This window comes from Astyanax mexicanus, chromosome 2 (assembly GCF_023375975.1).
Source record: "Astyanax mexicanus isolate ESR-SI-001 chromosome 2, AstMex3_surface, whole genome shotgun sequence".
NCBI lineage: Eukaryota > Metazoa > Chordata > Actinopteri > Characiformes > Acestrorhamphidae > Astyanax > Astyanax mexicanus.
In genome coordinates, this window is record NC_064409.1 from 29587665 (window position 1) to 29604142 (window position 16478).

General features: G+C 42.3%; 1 protein-coding gene across 2 annotated transcripts in view; it reads left to right on the forward strand.

Moving 5' to 3' along the window:
* Positions 1–472: 472 nt before the first annotated feature.
* Positions 473–16478, forward strand: part of ptprr (protein tyrosine phosphatase receptor type R) — a 104902-nt gene continuing 88896 nt past the window's right edge. The window contains exons 1-2 of one of the 2 annotated variants that reach the window (XM_007237357.4): positions 473–741; positions 6088–6368. In XM_007237357.4, coding sequence (XP_007237419.3) covers positions 681–741; positions 6088–6368 — 342 coding nt within the window. In that variant the 5' untranslated portion in view covers positions 473–680. The remainder of the gene's footprint in view (positions 742–6087; positions 6369–16478) is intronic. The other variant, XM_049475103.1, reaches the window with a different exon arrangement.

The following is a 16478-nucleotide window of genomic DNA, read 5'->3' on the forward strand; positions in this document are numbered from 1 at the left end:
ATGATGTAGCTTACATTAGGGCACATCACATTACCCTAAAATATAAACAAAATAAAACTGCATAAAAATATGGACAAAGTCAAAACAAAATTGATTCAAATTAACATTAATTTAGTGAAATAAATGAAATGGTGTGTAAATAAAGTTACATGGCATTTACAACAATGATTGCCTTTCCCAATGGTGTGACTATGTGGTTTTGTAATAAAGCTTTCCTAGGTTGTTGATGAACAGAGGTTAAATGTGATGTGTACGATTTTGTAGATGATGCAGGTATAAACCGTTTCAACACTGTCAGGATTCACACTAGAGAGAAGCAGTAGGCAGAGGGCTGAATATTTAGGGAGAGTAGTGGGTGTTCTACAGATGATTGTAGGGACAGGTGAAATGGACATTCGTTTCAGCATGGGGACATATGTGGTCCCCTTAAAGAGCTAAATACATATGGGCTGACACACACGCGCAGACGCAGCCGGTATGAGCTGATGCTCCCCCTCCTCCTCCCCGCCTGCTCTGATAGAGCAGCAGATGCTACACTGTTTGTTTTTCTGCGAGCATTCCAGGCGTCTCGTGCCCGTGTCTGAGATCTGAGACGCAGCGAGATGAGAAAGGGGTGCCTCGGATCCTCCTCAGGCTGTCACACCGTCACACCGATGGTGTATTGAGTAGTGCACGGAGAGATGAATGGACGAAGCAGCGTCTGCGTCCTCCTTTCATACCTGATCAGAGTGACCGCTGCAGGTGGGTGCGCAGCGCAGGCTCCGCTGTATCTCTAACATGCACCACATCTGTAATTCAGAATATCCCGACAGTACGCAGGGCCACTGCAGCAGCTCCAGACTGGGGTATGATGGGAGTGCTGGGGGTTAATGTTAGATGAGATTATTCGCACTGTATTCAGTGAGGCCGTGTGTGTGTGTAACCGTGTATGTGATGTGTGAGCAGTATGTGTGTGTGTGTGTGTATGGTCTGATGATCATTGGGGTGAGGTGGTGGAGGTGGTTTAGGAGAAGGCAGGGCGCGCTCTGTTCTCTGGTTCTGATCTGCCGCCCCGATCGCACGTGATTGGCTGTGTTGTGTGTTTAACCGGAAACTGCTCGGTCGCTGGGGAAAAACGGTATCAGCGGCTGGTTTAATAAGCTGTTAACGAGCTTCTGTCTGAGAAGCGGTTCTTTTTCACAGCCCCGTTTTGGTTTGGATGTAATGCCACACTGGATTAAGCTCTCAGGACAAGTCTAGCTCCACCTTCTGGACAGAGGGCTGTGTGTGCTCCGTCTCTGGTCCTCTCCGCTAAACTCACACTGCAGACCTGGCTCTAAGCGCGCTCCCAAACACAGCTTTTACCCACTGATTTCCTCGACATAACCCAGCACCCAGCACTCACAGTCTGCTGCTGCTCCACTTGCACAACTGCGCAGAGCACCCGCGCCTCCAGACCAGCTGGTCCAAGGCGTGCCAGTGTTTTAGACGTGCGCCACCTAGCGGCTCGTACTGTAAAGGGAAAACTGTGTTTGTAGGTTAAAGACGTTAAACATTAAAAGCACCCCTACGACAACTTGGTAAACATACTGATAACACACATATATATATGGGTGGAAAATATTTCAAAAACTTTGATGAAAGTGCTGTTTTATATGAACTTACAGAGCATTCATTTATTACAATAAGTATCCATGTTTAACACTATAATGTGTACTTCATTAGCTGATCAGTTGGATCTGGTGGAAAACATACACTTTTAGGGCAGAGACCAGGGTTAAGAAACTTATTTTAACTAAGTAGTACTATATTCTTGCTATTCACAACATCCAGATTCTAGTTAACTGGTTAACTAAATTAATTTTCGTTAATTATAGCTTACATTAAGTCCTGCAATCCTAAATTAATAAACACAATTTAAAAATGAAATGGCATCAAGGCAAGTTAAACATATATAGTTTTTTTCTCAAACCTTTACTATCTAAGCTAGCTAATTCTAGAGCTAACTGAATGTAATTTATTAAGCACTTGGTGGGTTTCATCTGTGTGTTTTGATTCAGAGACAAGTCTTTTTAACCAGCTATCAGAAACAATCTCATCACAGTTTACATGGTTAGCTCCATTACCATTCTTTTCGAAAAATCGCCAAATATCCATATATGTTTTAACATCAGCGCTGCAACCCTGCAAGATCTCAAAAACTTTCAAAAATCCTCCTCAGCGAGGCCGGGGGTGGGTTCCCTACTAGCCCACGGCGCTCCGAATAACCAGCAAGCTGATTGTCTGTTTCTCCTGAAAGGCAGAACTTTTTCCTTGAACTGGCTCCATGATTGCCGTTAGGAGATTTTTCATTCACACACGGCCAGTGGCCTGTCTCCTCATTAATAATACAGCTGAGCGAAACGATTCGGGGATGCTAGAAAATTATTCGGGCTAAAGCCCTGGAAGCCCAGGCCAGGCGACGCCCCTGCTTGTGAGTCTACTTAGCTAAAAGGTCGGGCAGAATATTTGAAAGAAAGCCTTGACTTAAACATTTTGTCGCAAAAATGAATATCATATGGTGTGACGCCATACTTTTTAAAATGGGCTATTGTTTGAAGACATTTGGGGAGTGGGGCTTCTCCTTCTTTCAGGAGGAAGAACAACACCTAAGAGGGACACTAAAAGTTACAATTATCACTCTTTATTCTTTCAGAAATATTAAGTATACCTAGCACTCCTGCTTCAGTTACATTTTGCACTCATATGGTGTGACACATTTTGTCCAAATGAAATTACTTTTCAGTCAATATTACCTTTAAAACCATTAGCCTAGGAACCGAGGGGTATGGGTGGGACGTGGTTCCGCTCAGCTCAGCTGTACTATTAATGAGGAGACAGGCCGCTGGGTGAATGGAAAATCTTTTAATATACAGGGATTTTTCTAAAAGAAAGGTAACTGAGCTAACCATGTAAACTGTGACAAGATTGTTTCTGATAGCTGGTTAAAAACACTCGTCTCCGAATCAAAACACACAGATCAAACCCACTGTGTGATTAATAAACTGAAGCTTGTGTCTAGTCAGTTACCTTAACTTTAACTTTAACTTTAATTTTTTCTAAAATTAAATAGATAGTCAAGGTTTAATAAAAAAAAAAAATATATATGTAATGTTCCACTTGCCCTGATGTCCCTGATCAGCCAATAACTAATTCATTTTTAAATTGTGTTTATTAATTTAGGATTGCATGACTTACTGTAAGCTATTATGAACTTACAGTCCATTTAGCTAACTAGAGCTGGAGTGGATAGCCAGAATGTAGTTCTATATTTTATGTTGGCAGTATCTTAACCCTGATCACTGCCCTAAAATTGTAGTTTTTTTTACGGAATTCAGCTGATCAGCTAATAAACAGTTCTTTATTGATTTCACTTGTTAAAAACTCTTAGCCCCCTATGGACCATAAATCAATTATTATGTATATCCAGCAGTGGATTACACACATTAAACCAATACTTACTTAAATTAAAGTTCCTTTAAATTAGAGAAAGCTCTAGAATATGTGTAACAGTTGGAATATGCAGGAACAGGGTTAAGAAACACTGATCTAACCTGACTTCTGTTCATTTGTAGATCACAGTAAGACCTTGTCCTGAGAAAATAGAGGGATTTCAGGCAGTGTTTTGAGCAACAATACAGAAACTTAGAGTAACAATGTTTAAACAAGTTTGTGAAAAGTATAAAGAGAAAGAGAATGTTGCAAAAGTTGTTCATTTTAATAGGTGATTTGTGAATGTTGCAAAATTAACTTAATTTAATATTTCAGGGTTAGAGTTAGGGTCTTTTGAAGTTTTTTTTCTGAAGTTTTTTCATGTCATTTATTATTGAGAAGGGGTAGAAGAGTGAGCTGGAGAGAGGAAATGTGAAGAAGACTCAAATCAACTGAATTGATCAGGACTGAACTGATCAAAAGAAAGAACAGGTTAAGAGAAGCAAGAATTTGAATATGGGATATATGAGTAATTCTTAAAGAGTATCAATAGTCAAATAATTTGTTTGTTTATCATTAAAAAAAGTTATAAACAAGTAAATAGTTTACATTATTAAATGAAATCAGTTGTTGTTGTACTATTTTGCATACTTTATTGAGGAATAGATTTACTGATGGAATAATATATCTGGTCCTTTAGTAAAAGCTCTAATATTATTTTTAGGTCACCAACAGTCATCTTGCAGAATTTGTGCACCCTTTGTTCAATTTTAAATCCACTGAATGAAAAAAAAAACTTACACATTATAGTGTTAAACATTGCCTGTTTAGAAATGTCCTGCAGTTAGCAGCTTCACTGACCTGAGCTTTTGCCTCTTTGGGTGTCAGCTTTATAATAATAATAATAACAACAACAACAATAATAATAATAATAATAATAATAATAATAATAATAATAATAATAATAACCAAATTTGTTATATTGTTTTAAATATTAGATAATAACTGATCAGTTTTTGTTATATGTGTATATAATTCAGACATTGCATGCATCTTTTTTTCACAGTAAATGTAATTGGGAAGTAACATGCTTAGGTTGTAAGTGACCTGCAGTTGGATGTAACTAATAATAAACAGAAGTACAGAAAAAAAGGTTTATTTGTGATTAAAAGTAATTCCGCAAATGTTGTTCTAGGTCACTATAGGGTGGGCTTTGATTTATATTAGGAAATGTGTCCTGAACACACCATATCCACTGTCAAACTCCACTGGTTGAGGCAGCATCATGGTTTAGGCCTGCTTTTCTCCAGCAGGAACAGGGAAGATTGTTAAAATTGATGGGAAGATGGCTGGAGCCAAATACAGGACCATTCTGGAAGAAAACCTGTTGGAGTCTTCAAAAGACCTGAGACTGGGACAGAGATTTATCTTCCAACAGGACAATGATCCAAAACATAAAGCTAAATCTACAATGGAATGATTCACAAATTAACATATCCAGCTGTTAGTAGGTCCAAGTCAAAGTCCAGACCTGAATCCAATCGAGAATCTGTGGAAAGAGCTGAAAACTGCTGTTTACAAACACTCTTCACTGAGCTCCAGCTGCTTGGCAAGGAAGAATGGGGCAAAAATTTCAGTCTCTCGATGTGCAAAACTGACTCATACACCAAGCGACTTGCAGAAAAGGTGGCACTACAAAGTGTTAATGTAAGGGGGGCGAATAATATTGCACGCCCCACTTTTCAGTTTTTTATTTAGAAAAAAAGTTTTAAATATTCAATAAATTTCACTAACACTAAGTAAATGATCTGGGGTTGATGCTGCAGTTGGTCAGGTCTAGGTTCAGCAACAGTATGTGCTGAAAGAATGAGATCAGCTGACTACCTGAATATACTGACTATAGACCATGTTATTCCATCAATGGATTTTTCCTTCCCTGATGGCACGAGTATATTCCAAGATGACAATGCCAGAATTCATCAGGCTGAAATTGTGAAAAAGTGATTCAGGGAGCATGAGAGTCCAGACCAGCATGAGAGTCCAGACCATTGAGAATCTTTGGGATGTGCTGGAGAAGACTTTGTGCAGTGCTCAGACCATCATCAATGCAAGATCTTGGTGAAAAATTAATGCAACACAGGATTGAAATAAATCTTGTGACATTGCAGAAGCTTATCGAAACGCGTGACGCATTCAAACTAAAGGCGGTCTAGCAAAATATTTTTTTTGGCAGGTAGTGTATGTTATGCAATAGTGAATGTTCTGGTCACAGTGTTGTAGGCCAAGTCACTATCATTGTTGCTGTAAACTGTGACTTCATGCTGGCAGAAAACTGCAATTAAGTAATTCTGTGCTGGATAAATTTATCATGCACTGGCTGGCTGAAAGGAAGCAGGTTCATTTTTTGTTGTACACACAAGCTAAACTTCCCTGATTAAGCAATGGATAGTGATTTTGAATGACTGAAGGACAGCCCAATGAAAAAATATTTCTAAATATTAGCTGTGTGCCCTGTGTGTAATACTACACACTGAAATTCAAAACATTTGTTCTGGGTGTAGATATATGTGCTAGTATTATCTATTTTTTTGGTGTTTATGTATGTATATTTAGATAGTTTTGCACTTTTTCTTCCAGGAAGCTTCTCAGGAGATGATGAGAGTTATCGTCCACAACATGACAACACTGTGCCAGCTGCCCCAGTGTATCAGCAAGTTGGTTCTAAAGGCTTGGAGCATAGTGCAGTTTTCCATGCCCAGTCCAGAGCCCGGATAGCCAAACTAATACCCTCCACACTCCTCGACTCACGTTTCCGGCAGATTCCTCAGGACCACTCAGGAGTCAATTTTTTAGCCAGGACAGGCCATGAGGTGCATGTGGAGAATACTCCTATATCAACCCATCACATCATCATCATGGTAAGTATAATTTGGGGTGATAGCATGTGGAACAGAACTGTAATGGTTTTAGGGTTGTGTGATGGCTTGCTGGAGTTTTTTTTTACCTTCGACAGTGCAAGTGCTCTTAGAACTCTTATGCTAGGAAAAAGAAAAATATTTACCATATATGAAAATTCTAAAGGTGCTTATCAGAACTGATGTAGTTGCCATTGACTTAGAGAGTGCTGAGTGTAGTGATGTGGCATATCTCATAAGTTTTCAACATTTAATATTAACTCAGAAACCCTGCAGATGCCCTGAATATACAGTACATACATGGACAGAATTGTTGGTACCCCTCTGTAAATAAAAGAAAAAGCCTAACGGTCACAGAAATAACTTTAATCTGAAAAGGTTATTATAAATAAAAATGCTATGAAAGGTATTTTAGCCCACTCCTCATGAGTAAAATGGTCCAGTTGTCTCAGGATTCAAGGATGCATTTTGCCAACATGTTACAGCTCTTTCTGAAGATGCTCAATAGCATTTTGGTCAGAGTTCATAGAAGGCCACATTCTTCTTCTTCTTCTTCTTCTTCTTCTTCTTCAGGTTCTAGGTGTGTTGAAAAAATAAACCAAAATGACTACTGTCCCCCCTTTGATTGTTCATTAGTGGATTATTACAGTGTATTACTGTGAATTTCTAAAGTAGTGGGGTTATTACTGTGGTTTTATCATTTTCAAGTTAATGACTGTGGTTTTGGCTGCATTCAGAGTATATACTGTACACATATTTACAGTAGTTAATTGTGCAGAAACACAGTATACTTCTGTGGATTTCACAGCATTTTGTTACAGTGCTGAGAATACAAGGTGCGATTTTGGACAGAAAATCCGTCCGTAGGGTTCTAAGGGTTAAACATAGTTCTAGAAAATATTGTGTTTTTACTGTTAAAAAAGCGCTGTGACTATCAATTAAATTACTCATTGTGATATAAATAGTTGCATGAAGTCTACATACAATTTTAATGATGACAGAACTGTTCAATTCAGCTAACAACTCTAACAACTTCTTAGCAACCACTTAGTAACACCATATCAACCATCTTGGATACCTTAGCAACCAGCTGGCAAAAATTTTACGACACTATAGCAACCACCTTAGCACCTTAACCACTATAGCACCACCTATTAACACCTTAGAAATACCATAGCAACCCCCTGGGATACCATAATCACTAACCAGCAACACCTTTGCAACCAAGAGCTATAGAAACAACCACCTGGTTATGAAATTTTGCAAGCGTACATGCAAAAAAAAGACTGCGTTAAATTGAGCAATTGATCAAAATATTTAAGGAATCAGATTCACAGGTATTTAGTTTAGACATGTATGCCATTGATGTTTCTCCCAATTCCTGTACAATGTACAGGGAAAAATGGCTAATGGCAAATAGTTTCCAATATTTCTTTCTTTATACATTGCTTTTAGGAGGCATCACATCCCTCCCATTATCACAAGCCAAGATGAACTAAGCTGTATGCTAGTTTGACACATGTAAATTATTTATATTTTTAGCTTTTAAAACTGTTGATTCTTATAATACATGTTTGGATTTTCTAGACATTTAATCTTAGGACAGAATAAAAAAAAACACACTGGATATAAAAAGTTAGATTTTTACATTAAAAAAACACTTTTGGTGATAACATTCTCTAGGAGTTACACAATGTAACACATTTTTTGTTAGCAAAAAGACTGTAACATGATTACAATAAGAAGAACTCAAGCTGTTACCACCATCCCATGTTACAACTGTTCCTGGTCTCCCTTATAATCAGATGTCACCTACTGTATAAGAAAGAGTAACAGTATTTAACTACAGATACTGTTCTAAGTACTGGAAGCATTGTGCAAACTGCATTTATGTGTTATCCTTAGATTAAATAATTATCAGAAACAAACTAAGCAAGCATTATGGTTTAGGACAAAAAAAATGATACAAGTATGCTTAACTTTATTATGCTACAATGCTCTAAAGTGTACCCATAGCTGCACTATTTATTAGTGTAAAATATGCTAAAGTGGAGCAACTTTCACCATACTTTGTACTTATTTAACTTTAATTGCAAACAAATTGTACAAAAGTTGTACTTTAATTGTGTTTAGTGTACTAAATGGTACTAAAATAGAATTATTTTAAATACTGTCAGGGCCAGACAGGAACGAGACTGGTGCAGATACAGTAAAATAACTTTATTAAAAGTTATAGAGCAGACAGGGGTAGTCAACGAAACCAGGGTCAATACCAGTAGTACACAACGTAGAGAAACCATACCATAAACGGGAGACAGTCCAGAGTTCATACACAGGCAGGCAGTATCACAGGGTAGGCAAAAATCCAAAGTAGTAAACACAGTCCAGGTCATTTACGGAAATCCAACACAAGGGAACAGGCAAAAAAAATAGAAAAAAGATAAACGCTTTGTATTGCAGGATAAACCAAACAGATACTCGGCGAGGTGTGAGCGTGAGCATGGTCCTTATACACTGAGCAAAATCAGTACTTCCTGGTGGTGTCATGTGGTGCAACATGTGATCGGGAGTGAGCGTCATGTCGTGTCATGGTGTGGTGCGTTCTGGGTATTTTAGTTGGTATTGTGGAAATCGCAGATAGAGCTGAATGTGGGAGACATGCTTTCAGCACCAGACATGACAAATACACTTAGGTAGACTTTAAACACATTATTAAACCCTTGTTGCAGTGAAATTTACTTCAACTCTTTCCATAGTAATAAAAGTCTCCAACTCAAATAGTAGATAAATATCTTTTTAGATAAATATTAGATGAATCATACTTTAAGAGAATTACTGTAGCAATGTACTTCATAGTAATGCCTTTATTAAAATACACTTGTCACGGGTGACCCAGGCAGGAAGACGAGGAGACGGACGCAAGTGCAGGTAGGGCGACATGAATCATTTAATAAATATGTATAAATAAACAAAGAAACAAGAAACAAGTAAACACTTAAACATAAAACAGGGAGATATATATAAGGAACTGGGGAATAAACTAAATAACTGAAAATAGATAAACATATAACCACAAAACCAAAACAAACGAGAGAAACTAAAGAACATCAACTAAACAAACTAGAGATAATAATAATGATAAACAAACAGGGAATATATATACAAGGAGCTAAACTAGAAATAACACAAAGCAGGGTATATACAGGGAGCTAGGGAACAAGGAGCTAAACAAGAAACTAGAAAAAACCAAACAAGAAATAAACAGAGAAAAACACAGAGCAAGGAACTAGGGAACGAGGAGAATAACCAAGAGTTACGAGGAGCGACAAAACAACAGAGGAAGGTGCAAAGACCGACGAGGGACAAGTGGCACAGGGGATCTATTTAAAAAAACAGGAAACACACTAGAATTGGAAACACCTGGGGAAGGGGCGGAGCTACAAATGAGAAACACGTGGTGGAAAACTACTGACAAGAGACAGAGGAGCACAGGTCATGTGGGAATAACACACAGAGACATGAGACAAAAACAGGGCGAGGACGTGACAAAAGCCTCCCCCTAAATGCGCAGCTCCCGAGGCGCGTAAGAACGAACCCCGGGGGCTGGCGGCGGGGAGAGGCCGGGGAAAACAAGAGACGAGACCGGGGACTGACATGGAGACTGGACGGGGAACAGAGACTGGAAGGGAAACTGGACAGGGCTTGGAGACTGAACAGGGAACTGGATAGGGGACGGAGACTGGACAGGGAATGGAGGTTGGACGGGGAACTGGACGAAGGGTTGGACAGGTGACGGGACCAAAGACTGGACACTAGACTGGACAGGGGACGGAGACAGGACAGGACACTGGTCGAAGGGTTGGACAGGTGACGGGACCAAAGACTGGACACTAGACTGGCAAGGGGACAGAGACTGGATGGGACCAGACATTGGAACAGGGACGAGAACATCAACGGGGACAGACATGAACACAGTGACAGGGACAGGCACGGAGAAACCACCAGGGACGGGAACTGGAACAAACACAGACACGGGGACCAAGACAGGGAGAGACAGGGGTACAAAAAACATAGGTGGGTGCCCAGGACTGGCAAAAGTCTGTGTGGAAGTCCAAGGAGCCAGCCTGGGCACAGTTCTGGGGTCAAAGTCCGGGGGCCTTGGTGCCTGCGTGGGTAAACGGGCCCTGGGGCCAAACAAAGTTCTGGGAGCAGGAACCGGTGGGGTAGCGACTCTGGCAGCGGGAGCTGGTGCTGGCGGCGCAGCGACTCTGGCAGCGGGAGCTGGTGCTGGTGGCGCGGCGACTTGAACTGCTGGAGCAGACACAGAGGCTTGAACTGCTGGAGCAGACTTGGAGGCTTGAACTGCTGGAGCAGACACGGAGGCTTGAACTGCTGGAGCAGACTTGGAAGCTTGAACTGCTGGAGCAGACACGGAGGCTTGAACTGCTGGAGCAGACTTGGAGGCTTGAACTGCTGGAGCAGACACGGAGGCTTGAACTGCTGGAGCAGACTTGGAGGCTTGAACTGCTGGAGCTGACACGGAGGCTTGAACTGCTGGAGCAGACACGGAGGCTTGAACTGCTGGAGCAGACACGGAGGCTTGAACTGCTGGAGCAGACACGGAGGCTTGAACTGCTGGAGCAGACACGCAGGCTTGAACTGCTGGAGCAGACACGCAGGCTTGGGAGTCCAGCGCGGAGGGAGTTCCAGAGCGCGGCTGAGCGGCCGCGGAGATAGTCCTGGAGAGAGGCTGGATCTTAGCGGCTAAATCCAGCTCTGCAGCTGCCATGAAAGCCGGCTCCTCAGCCTGAGGGGCTGGCGCTGCAGCTGCGGAGCTCAAGACCGCGGGTGCCGCAAAAACCCGGACTGGAATAGTAATCTCTGAGAGCGGCTTGGCCACCGCTGCAGTCTCGGAGAGCGGCTCGGCCACTGCAGCAGTCTCGGAGCGCGGTTCGGCCACCGCAGCAGTCTCGGAGCGCGGTTCGGCCACCGCTGCAGTCTCGGAGAGCGGCTCGGCCACCGCTGCAGTCTCGGAGCGCGGTCCGGCCACCGCTGCAGTCTCGGGGCACGGTTCAGCCACCGCTGCAGTCTCGGAGCGCAGTTAAGCCACTGAAGACGCTAGCTTGAGAGGCGCCGGGGATGCTAACGCCTTAGCCACAAGGGAAGCTAGTACTGGAACCGCCGGTGAGGAGAGAGTCTTGGTCGCAGGGGAACGGACGGGAGTCGGCGTCTGGAAGGCCGGTGCTGCTGCAGTTCTCCCAGAGGTGAATGCCCTTTCCTCCAGGAACCAGGGTGGACACATGTGTGCTGGAGGCAGAACAGCCCCTGGAGACAGCGGCAGACGAGCTGGTGTAGGGAGAAAGTCCTCCTCCTCCTCAGAACTGCTGGGCTCGCACCCCAGGAAGTCCCACGGGTCCCGCTCCTTGAGCCTCAGGTACTCGGAGGCACCGAGTCCTCATCGCCCCCGCAAGAAAATCCTCCCCGGAAAAGGGGTCTTTTTCCGGCTGGCAGGATCCCTTAGAGCGCTTACCCCGAGGCCTGCGGCGTCCATGAGGCCTCGAGGTTTCCTGCGCCGGGATCCCGCCTGAAGTACAGCGAATGACCATCCTGGTTCCGGTCCACGGAAAACCTGCTACGTCCATGTTAAGGTCGTCTTTCTGTCACGGGTGACCCAGGCAGGAAGACGAGGAGACGGACGCAAAATTGTTCTTCCTTCCGCAAATTAGTTACCACATAAATCAAAATTAACAAAGGAAGATTAAGCATTTCAATTTTTTTTTCTGCATGTATAGTTAAAATTATTTCTGTATCTTATTCTGTATTATTGTATATGTATATGTAGTGTTAATTTTCCACTAACTTGTATATTTCACTTTGTAGTTTATTTCAGTTTTATTTGTATTATCTGTTTTATCTCACAGTTGTAAAATCTAAAGGTGCTATAAATATATATATATATATATATATATATATATATATATATATATATATATATATATATGTAAATATTATTATTATTATTATTATTATTATTGCAACAAATTATACTCTATAGTAAAGAGAGAGGAAAGTGTTAAGGGCTGGTAATAGTTGCTGATAATTACGATCATAAACAGCTGTACCTAATTGCATAAAATAACAGCTCTATAAATATGCAGAAAATAGTGAGGCACTGTCTGTTATAATGGCGTTTTTGGCATTACTTGAGGACGTAGCTAACCGACAAATACGGCGACAACGTGTTTTCAGAGATCATGAAGATTTTTTTGCGAATGATGATGACTGGTTAATAAGCCGATTTAGGTTTCCAAGAGCCGTTCTCATGGAACTGTGTGCCGAGTTGGGGACAGATTTACAGAGACCAACGTTGCGAAATCGGGCAATACATGTCCACTTACAGGTGCTAACAACTCTTGGATTCCTGGCGACAGGTAGCTTTCAGAGAGAATTAGCAGACAGGTCAGGAATATCTCAACCATCTTTAAGCTCCATAATGCCAGCCGTATTAGCTGGCATAATCAGATTGACAAGTCAGTACATCAGATTTCCTTACACTGCAAATGAACAGGCTCAAATCAAAGCGCAATTTGCAGCAGTGGCCGGTTTCCCAAATAAGAGCGCCGAGCCAGAATGAAGCTGCTTTCATCAACCGAAAGCAATTTCATTCTATAAACGTACAGGTTATTTGTGATGCGACCATGATTTTAACCAATGTGGTTGCTCGATGGCCTGGTTCAACACATGATTCCTTTATTCTGAGGAATAGTAGTGGAGGAAACCGGCTTGAAAACGGAGCTGTGCCGGATGGTTGGCTTCTTGGTAAGTGAAAACTTTAAAGTGGTTATTCAAGACTTTAAGCAGTTTTATACAATAATCTATTAGCAGCCTTATTTCTGCACCATTTTTATAGGCGACAGTGGCTATCCCCTCCAGCGCTGGCTTCTTACGCCATTCCCCAACCCACACAGCAGACAAGAGAGACGCTACAATGATGCACACGCTTTGTCGCGCTCTGTTGTGGAACGCACCATCAGGCTGCTAAAAGGCCGATGGCGTTGTTTAGATGCATCAGGTGGGAGATTGCTTTACCGTCCAGAAAAGGTTTGCCAGATTGTGAGAGCATGTGCTGTGCTACACAGTATAGCACAGAAAAATGGTCTCTCCCTGTTAACTGCCAACCAACTTGAGGACCCTGAACCAGATCCACACCCTTACCCACCAGACTCTCTCCAAGCAGTTAGACTGCGCGAGGGCGTGATGCTTCGATTGTGAATAACTGAAGATCAACGCAAAGGTATTTTTTAACAAGTTCTTTTAATGTGCTTCACATTTCTGATAGTACCCCCTTTATTTCTTTCATCTCAGTTGTTAGCCTTTCAATTGCTGCAATTGTGCTGACTTGTGTTTGCAGCACAGCTTCAGTAAGAACACGACCATGGAAGGAGACACGTGGGGCACCGGAGACACCACTGGAGGCATGAGCGGCACTGGAGACACTACTGGAGGCATGAGCAGCACTGGAGACTCCGCTGGAGGCATGAGCGGCACTGGAGACACTACTGGAGGCATGAGCAGCACTGGAGACTCCGCTGGAGGCATGAGCGGCACCGGAGATGCCGCTGGGGCCGGGTTGGCAGTCCTCCACTTCATGGCCACTCTCAACATCCACAGTCCCATCTTTAAAAAATGTTCAATAAACAATTCTAAGTAGCAATCCTAGTTTTCACGTCTTTATTCAAATATATAAAATATATATGTTTAAAAAAGTTACCTGGTTCTTCTGTGCAGGGTTCATCAGCTAAGTCCGTGTCACCCTCCTTCTCACTCACCACTCCGCTTAACAGGGGTTCCCCAATTATTGAAGCCATCCTCTCGTGAAAAAGAGACGGTGCAGGTGTAGCCTTTCCTCCTCCAGTTGCAGTAAATTTTTTTCTGTGCAAAGCAATTTGCTTCTTTGCGTCGACTTTTAAATCTGACCACTTTTCTTTACCTCTGCAATAGTTCGGCTTGTGGAGCTCACATTGTTTACTGCTGCAGCCACATGCTGCCACTCAACAAACTTGCGTTTGTTGGTAATGCCACTACTAAGGCCACCAAACAACACATCCTTCCTTGCCTCAACCTCTGAAACAAGGACTTCCACTTCACAATCTCCAAAATTTCGCTTCTTTGCTTTGCGTTCCTCCATCATCCCGATCAGAATGAATGGGGAATCACTCATTTAAATATTCATTGGGTGATTTGCATGGACCTTTTATGGGTAAATGTGGGCGGTACGGAGGCGGAGCGCGAGGCTTGGTCAGCTGCGCACATTTATAAGCAGATTGTGATTTATAAAGAGGAAACTGCGTTCAGGTGTGCGTACGCACACTTTTTTAAATCTGATTTTTTTTTGGACGTACGCCATTTCCTGTTTTTTGTGCGTACGCACACTCTCACTCCAGAACCTACGCAGAGTTTTATAAATGAGGCCCCAGGAACGGACATGGGTGTTCTTCAGTAAAGTTTTAGTTTAAACCCACGCGGACCATGTGTGTCTCTTTGTTTTAAGAAATGTGGAGGCAGTCACACGCCAAGAACATGTCCAGCTTATGGGAGAGCGTGTAATAATTGTGGAAGAGAAACCATTATTCAAAATGCTGCACGGCTGAGACTAAGAAAAAAGTGAATACAGTGGACGAGGAACTAGATGAGTTTTTTGTAGATGTAGTGCAGGCATCCCATGCTGAAAAAGAAAAATTTATTGTTCCAGTGACTGTAAATGAGACAATAATACCGTTTAAGTTGGATACAGGAGCACAAGTGAAGTTGTTGTCATTTGCTGATTACAAAACGCTGAAAATAAAAAGAAAGATATACCCAGTGAAAGTAAAAGTGACAGGCTACACTGGAGAAAGTGTGCCAGTTAAAGGCAGCTGTATAGCTACATTCAAACACAAAGGCCAGATGTTAAAGGCAGAGTTGCTGATCGTTGAAAAGAAAGTGCAACCAATATTGGGTTTAACAGCATGTGAGAAACCCAATCTCATGAAAAGAGTGTTTATGATGGCGTCGCAGACAACAGACAAACAGAACACGGAAAACAGTGATCAAGACAGTTTAATGTCAGAGTTCAAGGATGTTTCTGAGGGACAGTTGCACCAGTAGTTCACGCATGCCGAAAAGTTACGTTCGCACTGAGAGAAAAACTGAACGATGTATTAGCAAGAATGGAAAAGCTGAAAGTTATACAGAAAATCAATGAACCGACAGATGGGTGAGTTCCCTCGTCACTGTACAAAAGAAAAATGGTGCATTATGCATATGCCTGGATCCCAGAGATCTGAATAAAGCAGTCAAGCGAGAGCATTTTAAATTGCAAACCCGTGAAGAGATTATGTCTCAGTTCGCAGGAGCCAAGTGGTTCAGTAAACTCAATGCGTCTTCGGGGTTCGGAAGCTCGACGATGCCAGTTCAAGGCTCTTTACTTTCAACACGCCAGAAGAAAGATACCGATTCCTCCGTCTTTCATATGGAATCCTATCTGCTCCAGAGGTCTATCACAAGACCATTTACACCATATTCGAGCACATTCCATGAGTCACAACCATGATGGATGATGTGATAGTGTGGGGATCCACAAGAGAGAAACATGACACAAGTGCTTGAGTGTACACGAAGTGTCAACCTGAAGCTAAACAGAGACAAATGTGAATTTGCAGTCAAGTCTCTGACGTTCATTGGAGATGTTGTGTCGGAGAAAGGGGTGAGTCCTGACCCCAGAAAGACATCAGCCATAGTCAATATAGAGAGGCCCCAGAACAAGGCAAGGTGAGGAGGTTCTTAGGGATGGTCACATACCTAGCTAAGTTCATATCCCCACTGTCTACCATTTGGCTTCACTCAGGATGCTGCTGAAGCAGAAAAATGAGTGGATGTGGCTACAACAGCAAGAGGAGTGTTTTTTAGAACCTGAAACAGATACTCACCTCAGAGCCAGTTCTTAGGTTATATGATCCCAAACGAGAGACAAGAATCTATGCGGATGCTTCTCAGTATTGCTTGGGAGCCGTCCTTCTACAGTTGCACGAGGAAACATGGCAACCAGTGGCCTACGCATTAAGAGCTTTCACC